Here is an 18,660-nt window from a genome sequence, read left to right on the forward strand (position 1 = left end):
CTTCTGTTAGTTTCTTTGTTCTTTTAATAATCTCTTTTGTTAGTTTCTGGTACTATTCCCTGTTTTAATTCTTGTTCAGTTTCTATAGAGAAACCAAAGTAATAGATGGTATTAGTGATCATGAAGCTGTTTTTGTCGTAGTTAAAAATAAATATGATCGAAAGGAAGATATTAAAAGTAGGAATATTAGGCAGTACCACATGGCTGATAAAACAGGGATGAGGGAGTTTTTAAGAAGTAACTGTGATCGGTGGAAAATGGTAAATTAAAATGTAAACAGACTCTGGGATGGGTTTAAAGCAATTGTTGAGGAATGTGAAAACGGGTTTGTACCTTTAAAGGTAGTAATAATAATAATAATGGCGACTGCAGCTATCGAGCTCGGTAGGCTGTGGAAGAAAGGAGAAATTGAAGGAACTTGCTAGGAAACAGAATCTAGCAAAGGAAGTCAGCTAAGGATAACATGATGGCAAGCATAATTGGCAGTCTTACAAATTTTAGTGACCGGATGATTTGGCCGTGCGGTTAGGAGCGCGCAGTTGTGAGCTCGCATACAGGAGATAGTGGGTTCGAAGGAGATTCCACATCTGTAACAGCTTCAGTTTTGGAGATAAATTTATACTCATAAGAATAATTCGCCAACGGCCGTAGCCATGTTGAAACACCGGATCCCGTGAGATCTCCGAAGTTAAGCAACATTGGGCGTGGTCAGGAGTTGGATGGGTTGCCACGTGCTGTTGGTGGAGGGTAAGGGAATGGAGGAGCAGAAAGGAACTGGCCACCCCACCGCACATAAACTCCGGCTCAGGAACACCTCTGCGGAGGTTCGGACCTGCCTTCGGGCAGAATAACCCTTACCTACCTAAGAATAATTCAACTTCTTCTTCACTTCTTTCCACCCTTCTCCCGTCTTAAGTGGACGTTCCAAAAACAAAAAAATACGTCTTTCTTTATTTTGAAAGGAAATTCAAAATACTAACTTTTCACGTCTCTAACAGCTTCAGTTTTTAAGATAAATTATTCTCATAAACATATCTCAACTCCTTATTTACTTATTTTTTAACCCCCCCCCCCCCCTACGTCGATTTTCCAAGAAAACAAATGCGTGTTTCTTCATTTTTAAAGGAGATTCCAAATACTAATTTTCATGTCTGCAACAAACATCTTTAGTTGTGGTATATAAGTATCCTCATACAAAGAATTCAACTAATTTTTCAATTGATTCACCCCCTCTTAAGTGAATTTTCCAAAGACAAAAGATACGTGTTTCTTTACTTTGAAAAAATATTCCAAATACAATTTATCATATCTGTAACATCTTCAATTTTTGAGATATAAGTCTCCTCAAAAAAGGTGTTCAACCCCTTTCCCCTCTTTTATCAACCCCTTAATGGGATTTTCCGAAAGCAAAAGAATACGTGTTCCTTTATTTTTAAAGGAGATTCCAAATAACAATTTTTACATCTGTAAACATTTAAGTTTTTGAGATATAGGTACCCTCATTTTGAAAATTCACCCCCATTTCTCCCACTTAGCAACGGAATATCCAGAAATGCTCCCTTAGCGAGCACCCACGTGTTAATATGAATGTGTCCCCAAAATTCCATTTCTTTATGTCCAGTAGTTTTGGCTCTGGCGATCATGAATCAGTCAGTCAGTCAGTCAGGACAAGTTATTTTATATACAGTAAAACCTCGTTAATTCGAAGTCGTTTGGACTAAAAAATTGGACTTCGAATTACGTGATTTCGAACTAACCGTCAATTCGCAATTCAGAAGTATCAACCCTTGCCGCGTTACAAAATATTCTAAGGCCCGTTACTGCATGCAGTTAACCTTGATTCAGAGTTTATACCTTTCAAATGCCATGAAAAAGAACTATTTCCGAAATGTATCCAAGAAGGTGCATTTACAGTATTCAAATAATGCACTCGGATATCTCACTGGCAAATACAACCTCACGCAACGAAATAAAGAAAGAAAAAAAGCACGATTCAAAGACGAGGAGAAATCTATGCTGGCTCCCATGTAAAAGTGCTTTATTAAATGGATTACTATACTGTATGCATTGTAGATGCCTTGTATTTACACAGAAAGTACCCGATGCCCTTAAAATCGAACTTTCCTATGACTATCCTTGTACGATTTCCCGCCTTGGCACTAATCTCGTACTTCAGAAATGTAAACACTTGCGGCGTCACAAAGTATTATAAGACCCATTAATACATGCAATCACCTCGATTCACTGTTTAAACGTTTCAAATGCCATGGAAAAAACATTCCGACATGTATCCAACAAGGTGCATTTACAATGTTCAAATAATTCACTTGGATAAATCACTGACAAACATAACCTCATGCAACGAAAGAAAAAAAAATAAAACAATTCAAAGATGAGGATAAATGATGCCGGTTCCCCTGTGCAAATGCATTATTTTTTGGATTTCTGTACTGTTCGCATTTTTAGATTCTTTGTATTGGCATGGAAAGTGCCCGACGCCATTAAAACATTGTGGCTTATCGAACTTTCCTATGACGAGGGGATAAAGTTTCTCGCTTCCATGTGCATTGCAACGCACTACTATGACCCCCACCCCCATCCTTGTATGATTCTCCGGCTGGCACTTTCTCCTTTAAAACCATAAGACCGTTTGGGATCGCATTAAAATAAAGCAGTGCAGTTTCACCGGCAATGACAATATTGTACGGTGCCTACGAATTTATTATATGAGCCTCGTTTTTTTTTTCGTTAACTGTCGGCATCGCCAGTGTTCGCGGATTCTGTTTTTCCGCACACTGCTTGTTGCGTGATATTACGGTGTTCCTTAAAAGGTTGAATACAAAAGAATTCTGATTTTATTCAACTTAGCAATCATGAAGCGTACTGTAGACCCACCGAAGTGAGTGTAAGTGCGGAACACGCGTTCTATTGTGATGCGGAGCGGATAAATTTCGAGTTGAAATTACTCTGTAACATTCTATTGTTTTAAAATGCAAAGGCAGTTTCAAATTAAAAGTCTGAATTTTGGTAATGGGTCCGACATTGTACTTCGAATTACGAATTATCCGTATTTCGAATTAAACAATTTAAATAACATACAAAACTGTATCTCATGTTTCCGGGAACGAGAGCTTCTTCGAATTAGGCGGGATTTTGAATAAACTGATTTTGAATTATCGAGGTTCTACTGTATGTAGATTTGTGGATTCTGAATAGTCAGTTTTAACAAATGGAAAATATGTTGTTTGTTTTATTACATGTTGAAATATTGCTTGAATTTCTACATGTCTCGGTATTATTCCACGTGCACAAAGTTGTTTATACCAGATATACATAGCATCATCCAATCTTAACTCTTCATGTGGCAATATTATTTCGATATGGCAACTTTGTTCAGATTGCATTTCAGTGCACATGATACAATCTCAATATTGTTTCCTTAGGTATCAACATTGTTTTGAGATTTCAAGTTCTGTACTTTCACTGACAGCCACATCATTTTTGTAGTTTTCATTTGCTTTCTCTTTTGTGCAGGGAGCGAATAGAATCCTTGCTAAGGTATTGCTGAATCAAATCATAATGACTTTCCTCCCATTTTGCGATTGAACCCACCATTACTTATATAGACTGTATGAAGGAGAGAGAGAATTGGTTGTAATTACTAGAAAAAAGAAGGAAGGAAGGTTGTTAAATTCTGTCATCAAATAGGAATATGAAATACAATATATGAAATTTAGGTTTCATCCTGCTCATTATTGTGAGAGTAGTGCAAGTTAATACAATTTTCCTGTTGTTGACCAGACTTGAGCAAGCCATCAAGGCTTTCTTGTGACTAAACTCCTGAATTTTTCTCCCGTTGCAGTTGTGATTAAATATTTCTCTTTTCAGTCTAAAATTTAGAACACTCATCATTTTCTACAAAACCTCATTTTCAACTCTAGAAGTGTTCCAGGTTTAACTGTCGAGCCACCTCTTTATGGTTTTGACTTGGTTAATGTATAACTGTTAGGTCATAAATCTGCCAAAACTAATTTTGAATAAATACATTTATACACTACCAGAAAAAGAAGTACTTGTTTTCTGGACACGGGATAAGCCCAGAATCCCATATCATGTCTATCAATATTTCCTGTTCGTTGTTAAAGAAAATCTCTGGCCTGACATTTCTGACGTCGTCGTTTACAGCATTAGAACGTTGTGGTATTCATTGTAGTTCCTTTTGGAACTGTCAAGACACCCTGTTTAGCACTATCAGTCTCGCTGCTTTCATCTGTTGCCTTTTCATCCATTTGCACACAGTAATCATTGTCACTGTCAAAACTGTTGCTCAAATCTTTGAAAATAGTGCTCTGTTTCAGAGTCGTCAACAAAGTTAGCAACTATGTTGCTCCTCAGCCCACCGGAGTGATGAAAGTACTTCCAATTCTTTAGCTACCTACCTGCAAGTTATCATTTATTTTTCAGAGACTTTGAAAACGAAATACTGAGCACTCCACAGCCACCATAATTTAAAATGGGTACCATTTGATGACTTAGTATATGACTGCGTTTGAATTTAGGGACAGTCTCTCCAAGAACCAGTTGCACTTGACGAAATGCCACAGAATCTTCCTGGCAGACAGTCCGCAGTTCTAGTACACTTCGTGATACAGGCATTGTTACACCTCGGACATACTCTCTACAAGTCTTCTAAGCTGCTCAAAGATCTTTTGACACCCGGTACTTGCTTTTGAACTTCGGTAATGATAATACAGTTGAATGTATAGATCTTTGTCACATCACTCATTCATTTCCAGAGATCTGCAATATTGTTTGTTCAGTTGGGCAACAACTAATTTAGGAAAGACGAAGACACAGCAGAAGATACATCTCTTTTTTTGCTAAATAGTACATAATATGAAATGGATCATGGTATTATTATAACACTATATCCTGTTATCTGAAATGGGTTGTTGACATAATGGCAAATGTGTAATTTGGGAGAGACAGATATATGGAGACCACTTTCAGGATAGATGCTATTAACAGGGTATTCTTTTAACACAAACCTTTATTCTTGTCAAAGAGCAGACTGCACAGGAAAGGCACCTTGCAAGTTTTCCAATAGGTAGCATCTGCTATTATCATCTGGGTCTTTAATAACTATGACTAGTGAATGACAGATGTCTTAGTAGCTTATTCCCCAAAATCCTCCCCTCGCAGTTCTACTTTGAGGGGTATGACCAGCTGAAAAATTCGTTTCCCATCATTTCCATCCAAGGTATGAAGAACAGTTCTTATCTTCCCTTCTCATCCTTGATATAATTCTTCAACACACGCCTACTTCCACATGTGTCTTGGGAGTGTCTTCGTATAGAAGGACTAGGTCACAGACTATAAGCCTTGTGCCCCCTTCTCGGAGTTGTTGAGGCGGAAATTCCGTAGCAGCAACCCTCCATTTATGCTGGTCCATACCAACAGACATAGTGCACTGTAAACACCAGGTCTCACCAGAAAAGGCACAGAACAGTAATAAATATGAAAAGGGTATATAAGTTGAGCTTAGTTGGATTTGTACCTATTATATGTTTATTTCAAATGCCGAGTATAAAATAATCATTTTTTATCCATATTTACTGATGATTTTTTTTCTTTTTCAAGGTAGTAGAAACTGGAAGCGATGATAGTTTATCAAATGACGACGAATCAACGAAGAAGCGGAGAGACATCCTTACGAGAAGGCCGTCATATCGGAAGATTCTAAATGATTTGGGTGGAGGGGAAATAGCTGGTAAGATTCAGAATCATTAAGGTTATGAAGTGGTGCTTGAATTGCATGTTAGTTGCTTATGAGGTTTGGCTTGCACATGAATGGTAAATCAGAAGATATCTTACTTCATTATATGAGGTGGTTTCTTTGAAATGTGTGTATTGGAATAAAATCATTTCAGTGTTTCCTTAATGCTAGTGTGAAGCCTATTTCTTTGAGCATTCTTAGCTTTCTATGGGTGATGGATTCCATACAGATATTTTAGTTTAAAGCGGTACCAGAAAGTATTGTTCTCATTGTTTGACTCAATGTTCTCTCAAGTAAAATAAACATATTATTTTTTCACATGGCTTGTTGATAATCTGTGGAGATTTCTGTTCTATTCTGTTCAGTAATGGATGTATTACCATATGATTGTGTAAGTTTGAATACTGTTAATCTGTTATAATAAATATATAATAAGACGTGTATTGGAAAAGAACAAACGGGTGTTCCTCTTGTATATTGAGACAGGTATGTCATTCATTGAAATATGTTTATTCTACATTATTTGTGGTGACGATTTTAAATCTTTGGCAGACTTCAAGGGTGGAATTTTTGTTCACATCCTAAAAGTCAATGATTTTTTCTCCTCGAGCACTAATCTTTCAAAACATGTACATTCCTGTAGGGACAGTAGTGGTTGAAATTTTCCAGCACTCCCTGTATGGTATATCCTTAATCTATAATACTTGCTTCATATCACTCCTTTCTTGAATGCCGGTTTGGAAACTAATAGTTTTTGTTTTAAGAACAGAAATAAATGCAAGTGTAATTAAAATGGAGTGAAGGATTGTCCAGAAAGTTCTTAACACTTTTTAAAGTTGGAAATGAAACAATTTTTTTGTTTTAAGGAAAAATATTTCTTACCAGAGAATGCTTTGTTTGGTCTCCCATGACATAAGCCCATTTCTGTGGAAATTTAAAGATTAGGTTTGTTCCCTGCCAATCTCCTACATCTTTCTGTGGTTGACCATAGACACTGTAAGTTGCTTGAAGATGGCAGCCTTTCTCTTTGCTAGTTTTCACTTCTTCTGTGGAGTGATGTAATTTCTCTTACTGGCTGTAGTACACGTCTCACTTCAGGTTCTGATTCTGTGCGAATACGTTATGGTAAAGATTACTTTAAAATCCTTTCAACAGAGAAGGCAAGAAAAGGCCTGCTGTATGAAACATTCTTTCCACTTCTCGAGGACGCTCCATGTTTTGCAGCAATCTCTTATCTTCTATCATCATTAATTTCTAAGATAGTTGTATTTTGTTGCATTTTAAGGAACATATTGCAGGTAGAATACTAGCCCATTTTCCTCTTAATAGCTTGTACAGGTCCAAATATCAACTGAAATTTCTTGAATAATATCCATGTGAAGTTTTAAGAGTTGCTACCACATCCTGAGTCATAAACATGTACATGCATGAAATTCATATTAACTGCTAAAAGATTTCCTGATTGATTTGCATCTTCTGAGATAAAATTCCTAGCACTGAACCATTATTTCATCAGCAGCACTTTGTTGACAATTTTCAGATATTTTTTTTCCTATTTCTTTGTAGCATTTTCCCCATTATTAATGAAGAATAGGATCACATACCAAAAATGAAACTTTTATTCATGGTATCTAAAACTTGATGAAGATGCACAGATTTTATTGATTATGAACAATCTTTCTTCAGAGCTGTCATCATAGATCACTCTTTGGCTAGTTACAACATCAGTTATTTGCAACGGCTTACAGAATGCTTGAACCTGCACTATTAATGAAGTTTGTAACTTTTCACACAAACCAGTATTTTAACGTATGTTAAGGCAGCTTCCAAACATTTTTGTTTCCTATTTTTATGAATAGAAAACTAAATTCTGAACATTTAAAGAGAAAGTTCACTTGGTAGCTGTAAAATAAATAAATATTTAAGTAAGCCATTCTTTCTCTCTTGTTTTTCCCTATCCAGATAGGTTTATTGCCATTACTCTGTCTTTGACTTTCCCGTGATACTTCCTCTTGCAAATTTTCTTTAGCGAATACAAAAATTTCTGTCCATGTTCCACCTCCTCCTCAGCTTGTTACAGTTCAAGATTACTATTGAAGCATGCTAACACCTGATGAGCTTGGTACTCTCTGTTGCAAATAAATTGTGGTTATAAATAAATGGGTTTATACTTTACTTTTACTTTATAGAAGTGAGTAGATTCATGGATTCAATATTTGAACTATAAAATAGAGAAATATCTTTGTAGGGAAAATTACCATCATCGAGAGTGTATTGCTTGTAACTTGTATACAATATATGAGCATCTTGGATCATGTCAGAATAGTAGTTGGGTACAACAAGTGCAAAGGTGATATGATTACCATGCTTAACAACAGGATGGGAACTGAAATAAGATGAACTGACAGAGTGCAATAGTTAACTAAGATCTTGTTAGTTTTAAAATTTACGTATGTATTTTGTGCAGAATACCTGAAATGTTGCTCTGTGATTACCTGGTCCTGAAAGTTGTGTAATCTGACGTGTTATTACTGTAAATTTTGCTCTGTCATAGAATTTCCCATTCTAGTGTGAAATGTATTGATTTCTAAGAGAGGTGACAACATCTCTAATTTCTCACCAAAGTACTATTTGGATAACCTGCAATGCTTCAGGATTTTTCAATAAGGTGTTTTATCTTAATTCAGTTACTACATGAAAAAGGAAGTCCCACCTCTGTGATCATGACATCGACAGTCTCATTAAACTACAAGCTTGCTTTTGAATTTCTAAGGCATTAGGACAGCAAATGGATATGAGTTAAATTGATATAATAATATTAAATAAAGTAATTTAATGAAATAGTTGTAGCTTATTTTCATTTTTCATCTGAGCGTGATTTCTGGTAGGATATAATGTATTTTTAAAGAAGATATTTTTCGTTTCTAACCTGTTTCCGGTCCTACAGAGATGCTAATCTTAAACACATCAACAAGATAAGTTCTAAACCATTGTGAAAGTAATTATTTTCTTAGCTTCTTTACGAAAAAAAGGGGCTTGTAAAAGAAACTAAGCGAATTTTTACCTTTTAGGTTTAGATTTTAAATCTGAAGATGATGTCATTACATTACTCAAGTATTAAAAGTCAATAATTTAACTAGAGGTCATAAGAATCTCATGAATTTGGTTCCTCAGAATTCTGTAGATTGTCAATAAAAATTTAGTAGGCCTATTTGAAATAAAAATCATAATGTGCAAATGGATATCTGTTCAGCACAGTATCTGGATCTGAGGAAATAGGAAGCATTTTAAGCTGTACAATTGCATGAAATAACTGTAGGTGGTATGAAGAAACACTACTAAATATACTGACAAAAAACCACTTTGATGTACATACCTGTTGCACAGTAAATACCTATGTAGGATTGACCCTGTGTTTCTATGGCTGAATATTTCAAGTGAGGTGGACTTTGTTGATAAGAGAAAATATCTGGAAAGTAGGGGAGAGAGTGTTTCTTGCACCCATTGTATCGACATGGCAGAAATAAGATTCTAACTCACTCATCCCACTTGATCGCCATGCGGTGTCTTTATGTTCCATGGAATGAAGAAGCTGCTGACCTTGCTTAACTTCAACTAGAATGACTGGCACATCTTCACAGCATTCCAAATTGAAGAGCTGAGATATTATTCCCAACTGTTGAAGAAGTGCATCAGGTCGCAGCGAGAAGTACTTTGAAGGATATTAACTTTTAATATTTTTGAATCAGTTTTATAAATGTACTAGCAAGATACCCGTTCTTCGCTACAGTTTTAAACCGAAAATTATTATTCAAAGTTTTACATTTTGGAGAGTCCACTGTCAGCTAAGCCTGTGAAATACACCCTCAGTTTGTACGTCAAATATTTTTGGGGGAATGATTATTTATTTTGTGATCTAACACACATTTGAACCCCATACGGAAGAATTTGAATGTCTTATTAAAAATCTGGGATGTAAAAGTGATCAACCTGTGAAATTTGATTTTGTACGCCGAATAGTAATGGAGGAATGAATACTTCCAACGGGGTGAATGTTTTATTAACATCTAGAGTATAGAAGACCAACCTTCATAAAAAAAAATTTAAAAAAGTTAGTGCCTGAAAGGATTTTGGAAGAATGAATATTGGTTTTGAGGGTCAACCACCATCTAAACCCCTTAGGGGAGAAATATTTTGAAGTATACGATATTTTACACCTAGGGCACAAAAGAACATCCTTCTCATAAAATTACAAATTTGTACATCAAACAGTTTTGGAGGGATGAATAATTTCGTTTATGGAGCTAACCTCGTTTAACACTTTAGGGTTGGACCATTAAAAAATATTTCCTATTTCACACCTAGGATTTGGGATTGGAATTTTGTCTTCGTACGTTAAACCGTTTCAGAGGATGGAATGTATATGTTTGTTTTTGGATCTTAACCCCCATGTAAATCTCTGAGCGGTTAAATTTCTTTCAAACGCGTAGGATAAACCCTATCTTATTAAAAATCTGGGATGTAAAAGTGACCAACCTGTGAAATTTGATTTTGTACGCCAAATAGTAATGGAGGAATAAATACTTCTTACACACATACATATCATTTGAAATTTTAACTTCATCATTCAAACGGTTTCATATAAATGCATATTTTTGTCATCATTCCTCACCCCCCAGACAAAACCCCCTTAGGGGTGTATTCTTTTAAGTCCACTTCTTATTTGTATCCTCATAAAAATAATTCAAATCGTTTTACACCCCCTTAAGTTGATTCCACCACGTCTCCCCCTCCCCCAGGCTACAAAATGTGTGTCTTTATTTTTAAAGGAGATTCCAAATACCAATTTTCATGTCTGTAATATCTTCAGTTTTGGAGATACCATTATCCTAATAAAAATAATTCAACCACTTTTCCAGTCATTTTAACCCCACACGTTTTTTCGAAAAGTGTTATTTTTAAGGAGATTCCGAATACCAATTTTCACGTCTGTAATATCTTCAGTTTTGGAGATACCAGCATCCTAATAAAAATATATCTACCCTTTTTCAGTCAATCCCCCCCAGTAAGAGTTTTTCCGAAAACAAAAAATACGTGTTGCTTTAATTTTAAAAGAGATTAAAAATACCAATTTTCACTTCTGTAATATGTTATGTTTTTGACATATTTTAGATATACTTATTTTAAATACTCACCCCATTTGTGACTCCTGTTTACCCCCTCTTGAGAAGATTTTCCAAAAACAAAAAAAATACGTGTTTCTTTATTTTTAAAGATTTCGAATACCAATTTTCAGGACTGTAATATCATCAGTTTTTAAGATAAAAGGTACTCAAACAGGTTTTCACCTTTTTTTCACACCCGAAAACCAAAAAAAAAAAAATACATGTTTTCTTATTTTTAAAGAAGATTCCAAATACCAATTTTTACTTCTTTAAACTGTTAAGGTTTTGAGATATGGATACACTCATTTTAAAAATTCACTGCCCCCTTTTCACCCCCTTAGGCACGGAATATCCAAAAATCCTCTCTTAGTGAGCACCTACATTGTAATATAAATTTATTCTCAAAATTTCATTTCTTTATGTTCAATAGTTTTGGCTCGGCGATGATGAATCAGTCAGTCAGGACATGTTGTTATATATATATGTGTCCATCTCCCCTACCCACTTCTCACATTCGACCAGTACTTCTGTCTGGTTCCGAGACATGGAGTATAACCAAGAAAGAGCAGCAGCTGTTGCAAATCTTTGAGAATAAAGTTTATAGAAAAATATTTGGCTCATGGTGCGATCCTATCTCTCAAAGCTGGCAAAAAAGATCTAATTATTAGATTTACACCCTCCCTCAACAACACACTATAATGGGTGTGATAGAATCCAACAGACTGCGCTGGGCTGGACATATACTGAGGATGCAGGATACCAGAGCACCTGCAGATCTATACAAGGGATCTCTTTAATGGGAAAAGACCTTCAGGAAGACCCCGAAGCACCTGGAAGAAGGAGGTCAAGGTATGCCGGACTTTCCAAACTGATAACTGGGAAGAGCAGGCTCAAGATCGAAAACGATGGAAGAGGATTGTGAGAGCAGCACAGGAATTTCACGTCTCTCAGAAGTCTACTGAGTGAGTATAGGTGTCCATCTCCCCTACCCACTTCTCACATGTGGTAGGTATGTTGTTTGCAGTGTCTAACTGGATTGCGTATGATAACTTGTGGATCTGGAGACATGTGAAGAACCGTATGTTATGGGAAATAGGTAAGAACCTACAGCTAGGACAGTTAGTGATATGTTGGTGTGAGAATTGTGAAGACCTTGGTTCAAGAATGACTAGTGCATTCTTCTAGAAATACTATTAGTATCCAAAATGCAGGTAACATATTAGAAATTTTTTGAAATATTTTCCTGTTTAGCTCATTGTTCTTCTGGATGGTTGCCTGGAAGTTAACTCCCGAGATCAAGGTTTATGTATATCCTGGAGGGGGAACAGGTGAATCTGACTAGAAATGTAGTGAATATTTATAGTTTAAATCCATGAATTAGGTAATAGAATAACTAGAATGCAATTTCTGTTCTTTAGAATGTTGTGCAGGAAAGATATGTCAGATAAAACTGATGTGATGACACATAACGATGGACAAGATTCTTGCCTGTCACAGTGAAGGAATATCGGGCACATTTCAAATGTCATATTAGTTAGTCCTAATTTTCATTCATGAAATTGTAGGAAAGTTAGGAAGTGCAGTAAAGTACAGAAACAGTGAACTCTAGTAAGTTCATTATGTCATCCCTTATAAAAGACAATTAGTTGTCTGGTCCTGGGATACCTCTTTGAAGACTTTATAAAATACTTTGTTTATGTAGTCCTTGTATCTGCTTAAGTATTTATTCTTCATAGGAATATTTTTCAGTTAACTTTACTTATGCTAGGAATAAATAGAATATTTTAGTTCCTCTCTCCAGTATGGTCTCAAACATGTAGAGAACTTCAACATGAAAGAGGATGTAAAGACAAGTACTTTATGATGTAGGATATAGAGAAAATGAAGAACCTAATGAACCAGTCATCACATGGATAGAAACACTATCAGCTGAGCGTGATCAGAAAATTTATCAGTTCTTGTAATGCAATGTCTATTGGTATGTATTAAATCCGATAGAAAATGTGATGTTTCAAAACTTCGAAGCCATGAGCAAGGCATACATCCATAAATGAGTTGTTTGTAAAGGAATGAATGCTATTTTTGAAATTCATATTTACAGTGCATTGTATCTGGATATTTCAATAAAATTTTAATATTTACTACCTATTTTAAATGAAGTATAGGAAAATATTACATGTTACTTTGTCATCTACCGCTCAGTGTGCGGGTTTTCTGCGGTTCTTTGCCAAGTGGTGTTTTTTGTTGGGGGTTTTGCTGTAGAAAAATGTTTACTACAGTTTGTAATCTTGAAGATAACTGTTAGCAGAATTTGGAGGGTGAGAGGCAAGAGGAATGGAAGCTTTCAAGAATCAACCTTAAATTCAAGCTGAAAACATTCCTATAAAGAAAGTTAAGTTCTGCAGGCATTATTGAAGAATAAGACCTAATATCAGGTATGTCCGTCAACTAAGTACTCAATTTACGTTATAAATCTCAGTTGATATATATATTTTCTGATAACATTGATGTGTGTAATATTAACCTTAACTTCTCTGGCATGTTTGAATTTATCACTGTTTTCTTCTATGGATCCCAAGAACAAATGACAAAAAGGGATATTGCTGACCTTGCTATCTACCTTTTCTTCTGGTACATTAATACAAATATCTAAATTTGAAGTTGGTGCACATGTTTTCAGTTTACTAAAAATCAAAATTCTATGTCCTGCAACTATTTTACCCAGGTTTCTGAAAATTACCTTTGTTTGAGAAAGCTTTCTTTATCCACCCTTCTCTGATTATTCAGTTCTCAGATTTTCCTGAGACCTTGCATAATCTTGCTGAAAGAATATTTTGTTTGTACCTAATGAAACCATTCTAAATGTTCTCAGCCTCTTATCTTAATGCTCAAACATTGGCCGGTGCCTTTGTAATAGTTTCTTACTTAGGAGACATGGTTAGTCTCTGAATGGGTATACTTTTTTGGAGATGAATAGATAAATTTTGCAACTCTAATTGTTACTGTATTAGAATTTGTTGGCAGCCCTGAAAATGGTTTTCAGTTTTTTTTCCATTTTCACATCAGGCAAATGCTGGCCTTACTTAAGGCTGTGGCCGTTTTCTTCCCACTCTAGCCTTTTCCTATCGTATCGTCGCCACTGTGTCGATGCGAAATAAAGCAAATTAAAAGAAAAACCGGTGAATTTCTAAGTCGAGATTTAATTATTTAGTGGTAAAATACCAACAGCGGTGATGGTATGGTCTGGGTAGCAATCTCCGCTGAACTTATGTCTCCATTAGTGGTACACTAATGATACTGAAATATATTCAGGAAACTTAGGTACTATGTGTTTTTCTTTCAAGGTGCAGCTGAAGAATACAATTTTTCAAGAAAATGATGCTCACCTGTACATCTCTTGTCTCACGTAAAAAGAATGGGAAAGGAACAGGTAGCAAGAAGGGAATTGGAAAGAGAAGTTAAGGGAAATAGACCAGTTAGAACACCAAGAAGAATGTGGATGGATCAGATTTGGAAGGACATTAGAGAAGCTGGATTGGATGTGGCAGAAGTAATGGAGCAGGAAAAGTGGAAGAACAGAAAGGAGTGGAGGAGGCTTGTTAACCACACCCGGGCGAGACATTGATGATGATGATGATGATGATGATGATGATGATGATGATGTACATCACTTGTCTGACGTTGTCTTGCCTATTGAACATGTTTGGCATGTCAGGATTTGCTCTCTTGACATTTAGGGGTTCATAAGCATTAGCTTTAAAATACTTGGCAATAATCTCATATGAAACCATCAACATTCCTTATAACTCTTTGAAATGATAGCTGCAAAAGATGGAGTTTAAAGGTAGGAAAAGGCAACAGTTCAGGTTAATTCTGCAGTAGTGTGCTTTTTTTCTTCTAATATTACTGCTAACTATTTACTTTTTCATTTCCTTTACATGTGGTTTCCATTCATTTCGATGCCCTTGTAGGGCTTGCTTACCTGTCTCAGTGTAAATTGATACTTGATGGAGCCATTCATATCTTTGGTATAGAGGGTTGCTCCCTTTCTATGTCATATGCATTAACTTGTAATATCATTCACCATTCCCAGTAAGTAAATGAATTACTAAATTGCTGTACAATCTTGAATCCTCAGCTGTAATCTATCCTTGGACTGCATTTTGACCCATTGCTCAGCAAACACTGAGTAATGAATCCAGTATTAGAGGCCCTGCATCCTTTGATCTTCCAGATAATATATTAGAATATTTGGTTATTGTACATGCACTCACATTATAACCAAGCTCACTTCCCCATCTTTACCTATCTTGTTCTTCACCATGGGAACCCTTCCGTCATTGTTCTCATAGATTAGTAATATTGGAGTTTTTTGAAGTTCAATTGCTCCTTCATGATACATATTCCGTACTGACCCTTTTTTTTTTCTCTTTATTTCTGTTGCTCCATATTATCCTTGGTTCAGTTCTGTTAATGATTTGGAGTCATTGACTCTTTCTGCCTTCCCTTTGTACCTTTTGTTAAACTTTACTGAAATTGTCAAACACTTGGTTAGAAGATGAAGTACCAGGTAACACTGAGATTGTGAACACTACGAGGTCTGTTGCACACCTGTAGGGCAATGTTGAATGACCAACTTGAGAAGTGTTTGCTTTCAATGTAGAATATTTAGTAACACATCTGTGATTCATACTCGTGGTATTTTTTTATTTAAAGAAGCAAACCTGCTTGGGAGTCTGATGGGTAATTGAGTTTGGTTAATTTTTTAATACTATAGAAGGGGACGGAGTGACAAATAGACCATTAACCCTTCGCGGGCAGTGGTCGTTTATGGCTGTTCGTGGCAAAGAAAATAAAAATAAAATAAAAATGCACACAAAATTTTGGGAAATTTACTAAAACCATGAAAATATGCCTAAATATACCACATACCATGTTTAGGAGTGGAAATCGAAATTTGAAGCAGTTTGAAGGCAAAATAAAAATCATAAAATCATTTTTTTCATTGGAAGAACGACACAAGGCACACTCCACTTTATGATGTGACAGTGGTTAACTTGAAGTACATTGTAGTCTGCTATTATGAAATATATGTACAAAAAACTACTTTTAATGATATTTTGGTTTAATTTTTTGTCTTTGTCCATCAAAAAGTGAAAGAATCTGTCAGAAAATTGTCATAGCAGTTGAACCTATGTTGTACACAAATAATACCCTGAATTTATAAATGTCAAGGTGATGGATCCTCAAAACTCGTGTTGAGTGTGGCATACCTTGAAGCACTTACCTGGATGCAGATAAGGCTCTGAAGTGCAAGTTTTGCAGAAATATTATTCAACGCTGGTTGTATTTATACCATTGGCATGTAATTTAGTTTCTCTGAGAATATCATCAAATATTTTGTCATCAAAAAAAAAAAGATGAAAATATTCTACAGGGGGCATATCACTATCAAAGTGTGAGCTTATTAATTTGAGCAGAATTAGGACAGCCAGGTTATTTGATTGGTGATGACCAAATTTATAATGGAATTGTCACTGCCCACGCATTTGTAATAATTTTTATCATGGTGATGCCTATTATAATTGGGGGTTTTGGAAATTGATTAGTTCCACTAATACTTGGATGGTAATATTGGCCCTTGATCAATATTATGAACAGGAATTGTATTTGTTGGCCCAAATTTGCTATTACTCACGTTCGTCCAGTCGTCTGCTCTGTCGCTATCTGTGTCAGCGTCACTTGTGTCGTCGTTGCACTCAGACGAGCTGTAGAAATAATTTTCGTCCTCAGACTCACATTCACTAAAATCATACATTTCCTCGAACATATCCAATATTGACACTGTGTCTGTATCACTGATCCGTTTTTGTGGTGCCATTTTACCAGAAAACTGCGAAAATACGTGTAAGAAGTACGCATACGAGAAAACTGCGTCACGCAACGTATGTATTATGTAACTCCCACAAACAGGAGAACAAACTCTGCAAGATACTGCAGGGATTTCCCTTATCGGAAGAGTTGAGAGAACAGCTCCTGCCATCTCTCAGCATATTTGGGTACCTCCTCAGCTAATAAACTCGCGAGCATAAGAAAAGTCGAACATGTGTGTATATATATTCCGCCCGTGAACAGTTAAGATCCTTGGTCTGGCAAAATGACTGCTGCATATATTGGTGTGCCACATGGTCAATATGATGGCCTTTCAGCGGTATGGTATGACTTCCATGATCAATTCTGCTGATCTTCGTATCAAATACCTGCTCAGTTGGTTTTAAGAAGTGAATGAACCCATTCCCAATCCTGAGTTCGGGATTAACATTCTTGGAGAAGCTGGAAATCAAACTGGGGCCTCCAAATAAGAGGCAGTAGATGGTTTGACTTAAAGGGTTTTGTGTGTGTGTAAAAATACAGGATGCACTTAGCTTGGCTCCAAATGATTGAACAGTGGGTTTTCATTAGTAACATATTGGTCTATTTCTGGCCGGCCCTGTGGTGTAGGGGTAGCGTGCCTACCTCTTACCCGGAGGCCCCAGATCGATTCCCAGCCAGGTCAGGGATTTTTACCTGGACCTGAGGGCTGGTTCAGGGTCCACTCAGCCTTCGTGATTAGAATTGAGGCGCTATCTGACGGTGAGGCGGCGGCCCCAGTCTAGAAAACCAAGAATAACGGCTGAGAGGATTCGTTGTGCTGACCACACGACACCTCGTAATCTGCAGGCCTTCGGGCTGAGCAGCGGTCGCTTGGTAGGCCAAGGCCCTTCAAGGACTGTAGTGCCATGGGTTCTTTTTTTAGGGGTCTATTTCTCATTGTAGGATCTGATACTTTCCTTTACTTACTGCTTATTACTATTTTTAGTCATTAACCCTTTGAGAGTCAGGTTTCTTAGCCCACTGCACACCCCAAAAATTTAGGTTTTTGCACATGTTTGTAAAACAACCCTCAAAAGGCATTATATATTAATGAAACGAATGAATTTAACACAGTATGTTAACAAGACATAAAAACTCGTTTAAGCACAAAAATTGTGAAACATCATTTTTAGTAATGTGTTTGGTATGACAATCCTCAAAACAAGGTACAGGGCAAAGAGTTTTGTTGCACTCCTTACAATGGTAGATAGTCTGTGTGTTCCTTTTCTCCCTTCTTGGTGTGTGGGCACACACACGATACACTCTTGAAGGTGGTCTTCTTCTTGATTCGTATGGGGGGATAAGGCTCTTTATTTACTTCTATTTACCTTAATTCGCTTTGGATGTGGCGGCTGTAAGACCTCGTCCTCACTTTCATTTAAGTCTTCACCACTTGAATTATTTCCAGATATACCTCCTACATCGTCTTCATCACTGTCCTCAAATACTGAACAGTCACTTTCATCATTCATAAGAATTTCACGAATTGTATCGTCGCTTGTAAGCAAGTCAGGTCGACTTGGCGCTGCCATTTTCAATTGTTTGCAATTGACTCGCTAAAGCTGAAGACATCCGCTTAAAAACATTTCATTTCCTGCGCTCCCCATGGTGATAACAATAACCTAACGACTTCAGAAAATAGCCAACAGATGTCAGAAGCTATCCGTTTTTCAATCGTTGTCCAAAGACATACAGTTACAAAGATATATCACTTCAAATTCTGACACGCAATATATTGCGCCGTAACCACAGCAGCATTTACCACTACACGCAATATATTGCGCGGTTACCTCCAAGGGGTTAATG

The 18,660-nt window shown here is 36.4% G+C and overlaps 1 protein-coding gene across 5 annotated transcripts in view; it reads left to right on the forward strand.

Moving 5' to 3' along the window:
• The window catches only part of CrebB (Cyclic-AMP response element binding protein B), a 285,479-nt gene that overhangs the window by 80,467 nt on the left and 186,352 nt on the right, over positions 1–18,660 (forward strand). For all 5 annotated transcript variants that reach the window (XM_067141949.2, XM_067141951.2, XM_067141950.2 and 2 more), the window contains exon 4: positions 5,641–5,770. In XM_067141949.2, the coding sequence (XP_066998050.1) occupies positions 5,641–5,770 (130 nt within the window). The remainder of the gene's footprint in view (positions 1–5,640; positions 5,771–18,660) is intronic.

The sequence above is a fragment of the Anabrus simplex genome, chromosome 2 (genome assembly GCF_040414725.1).
Source record: "Anabrus simplex isolate iqAnaSimp1 chromosome 2, ASM4041472v1, whole genome shotgun sequence".
Classification (NCBI taxonomy): Eukaryota; Metazoa; Arthropoda; class Insecta; order Orthoptera; family Tettigoniidae; genus Anabrus; species Anabrus simplex.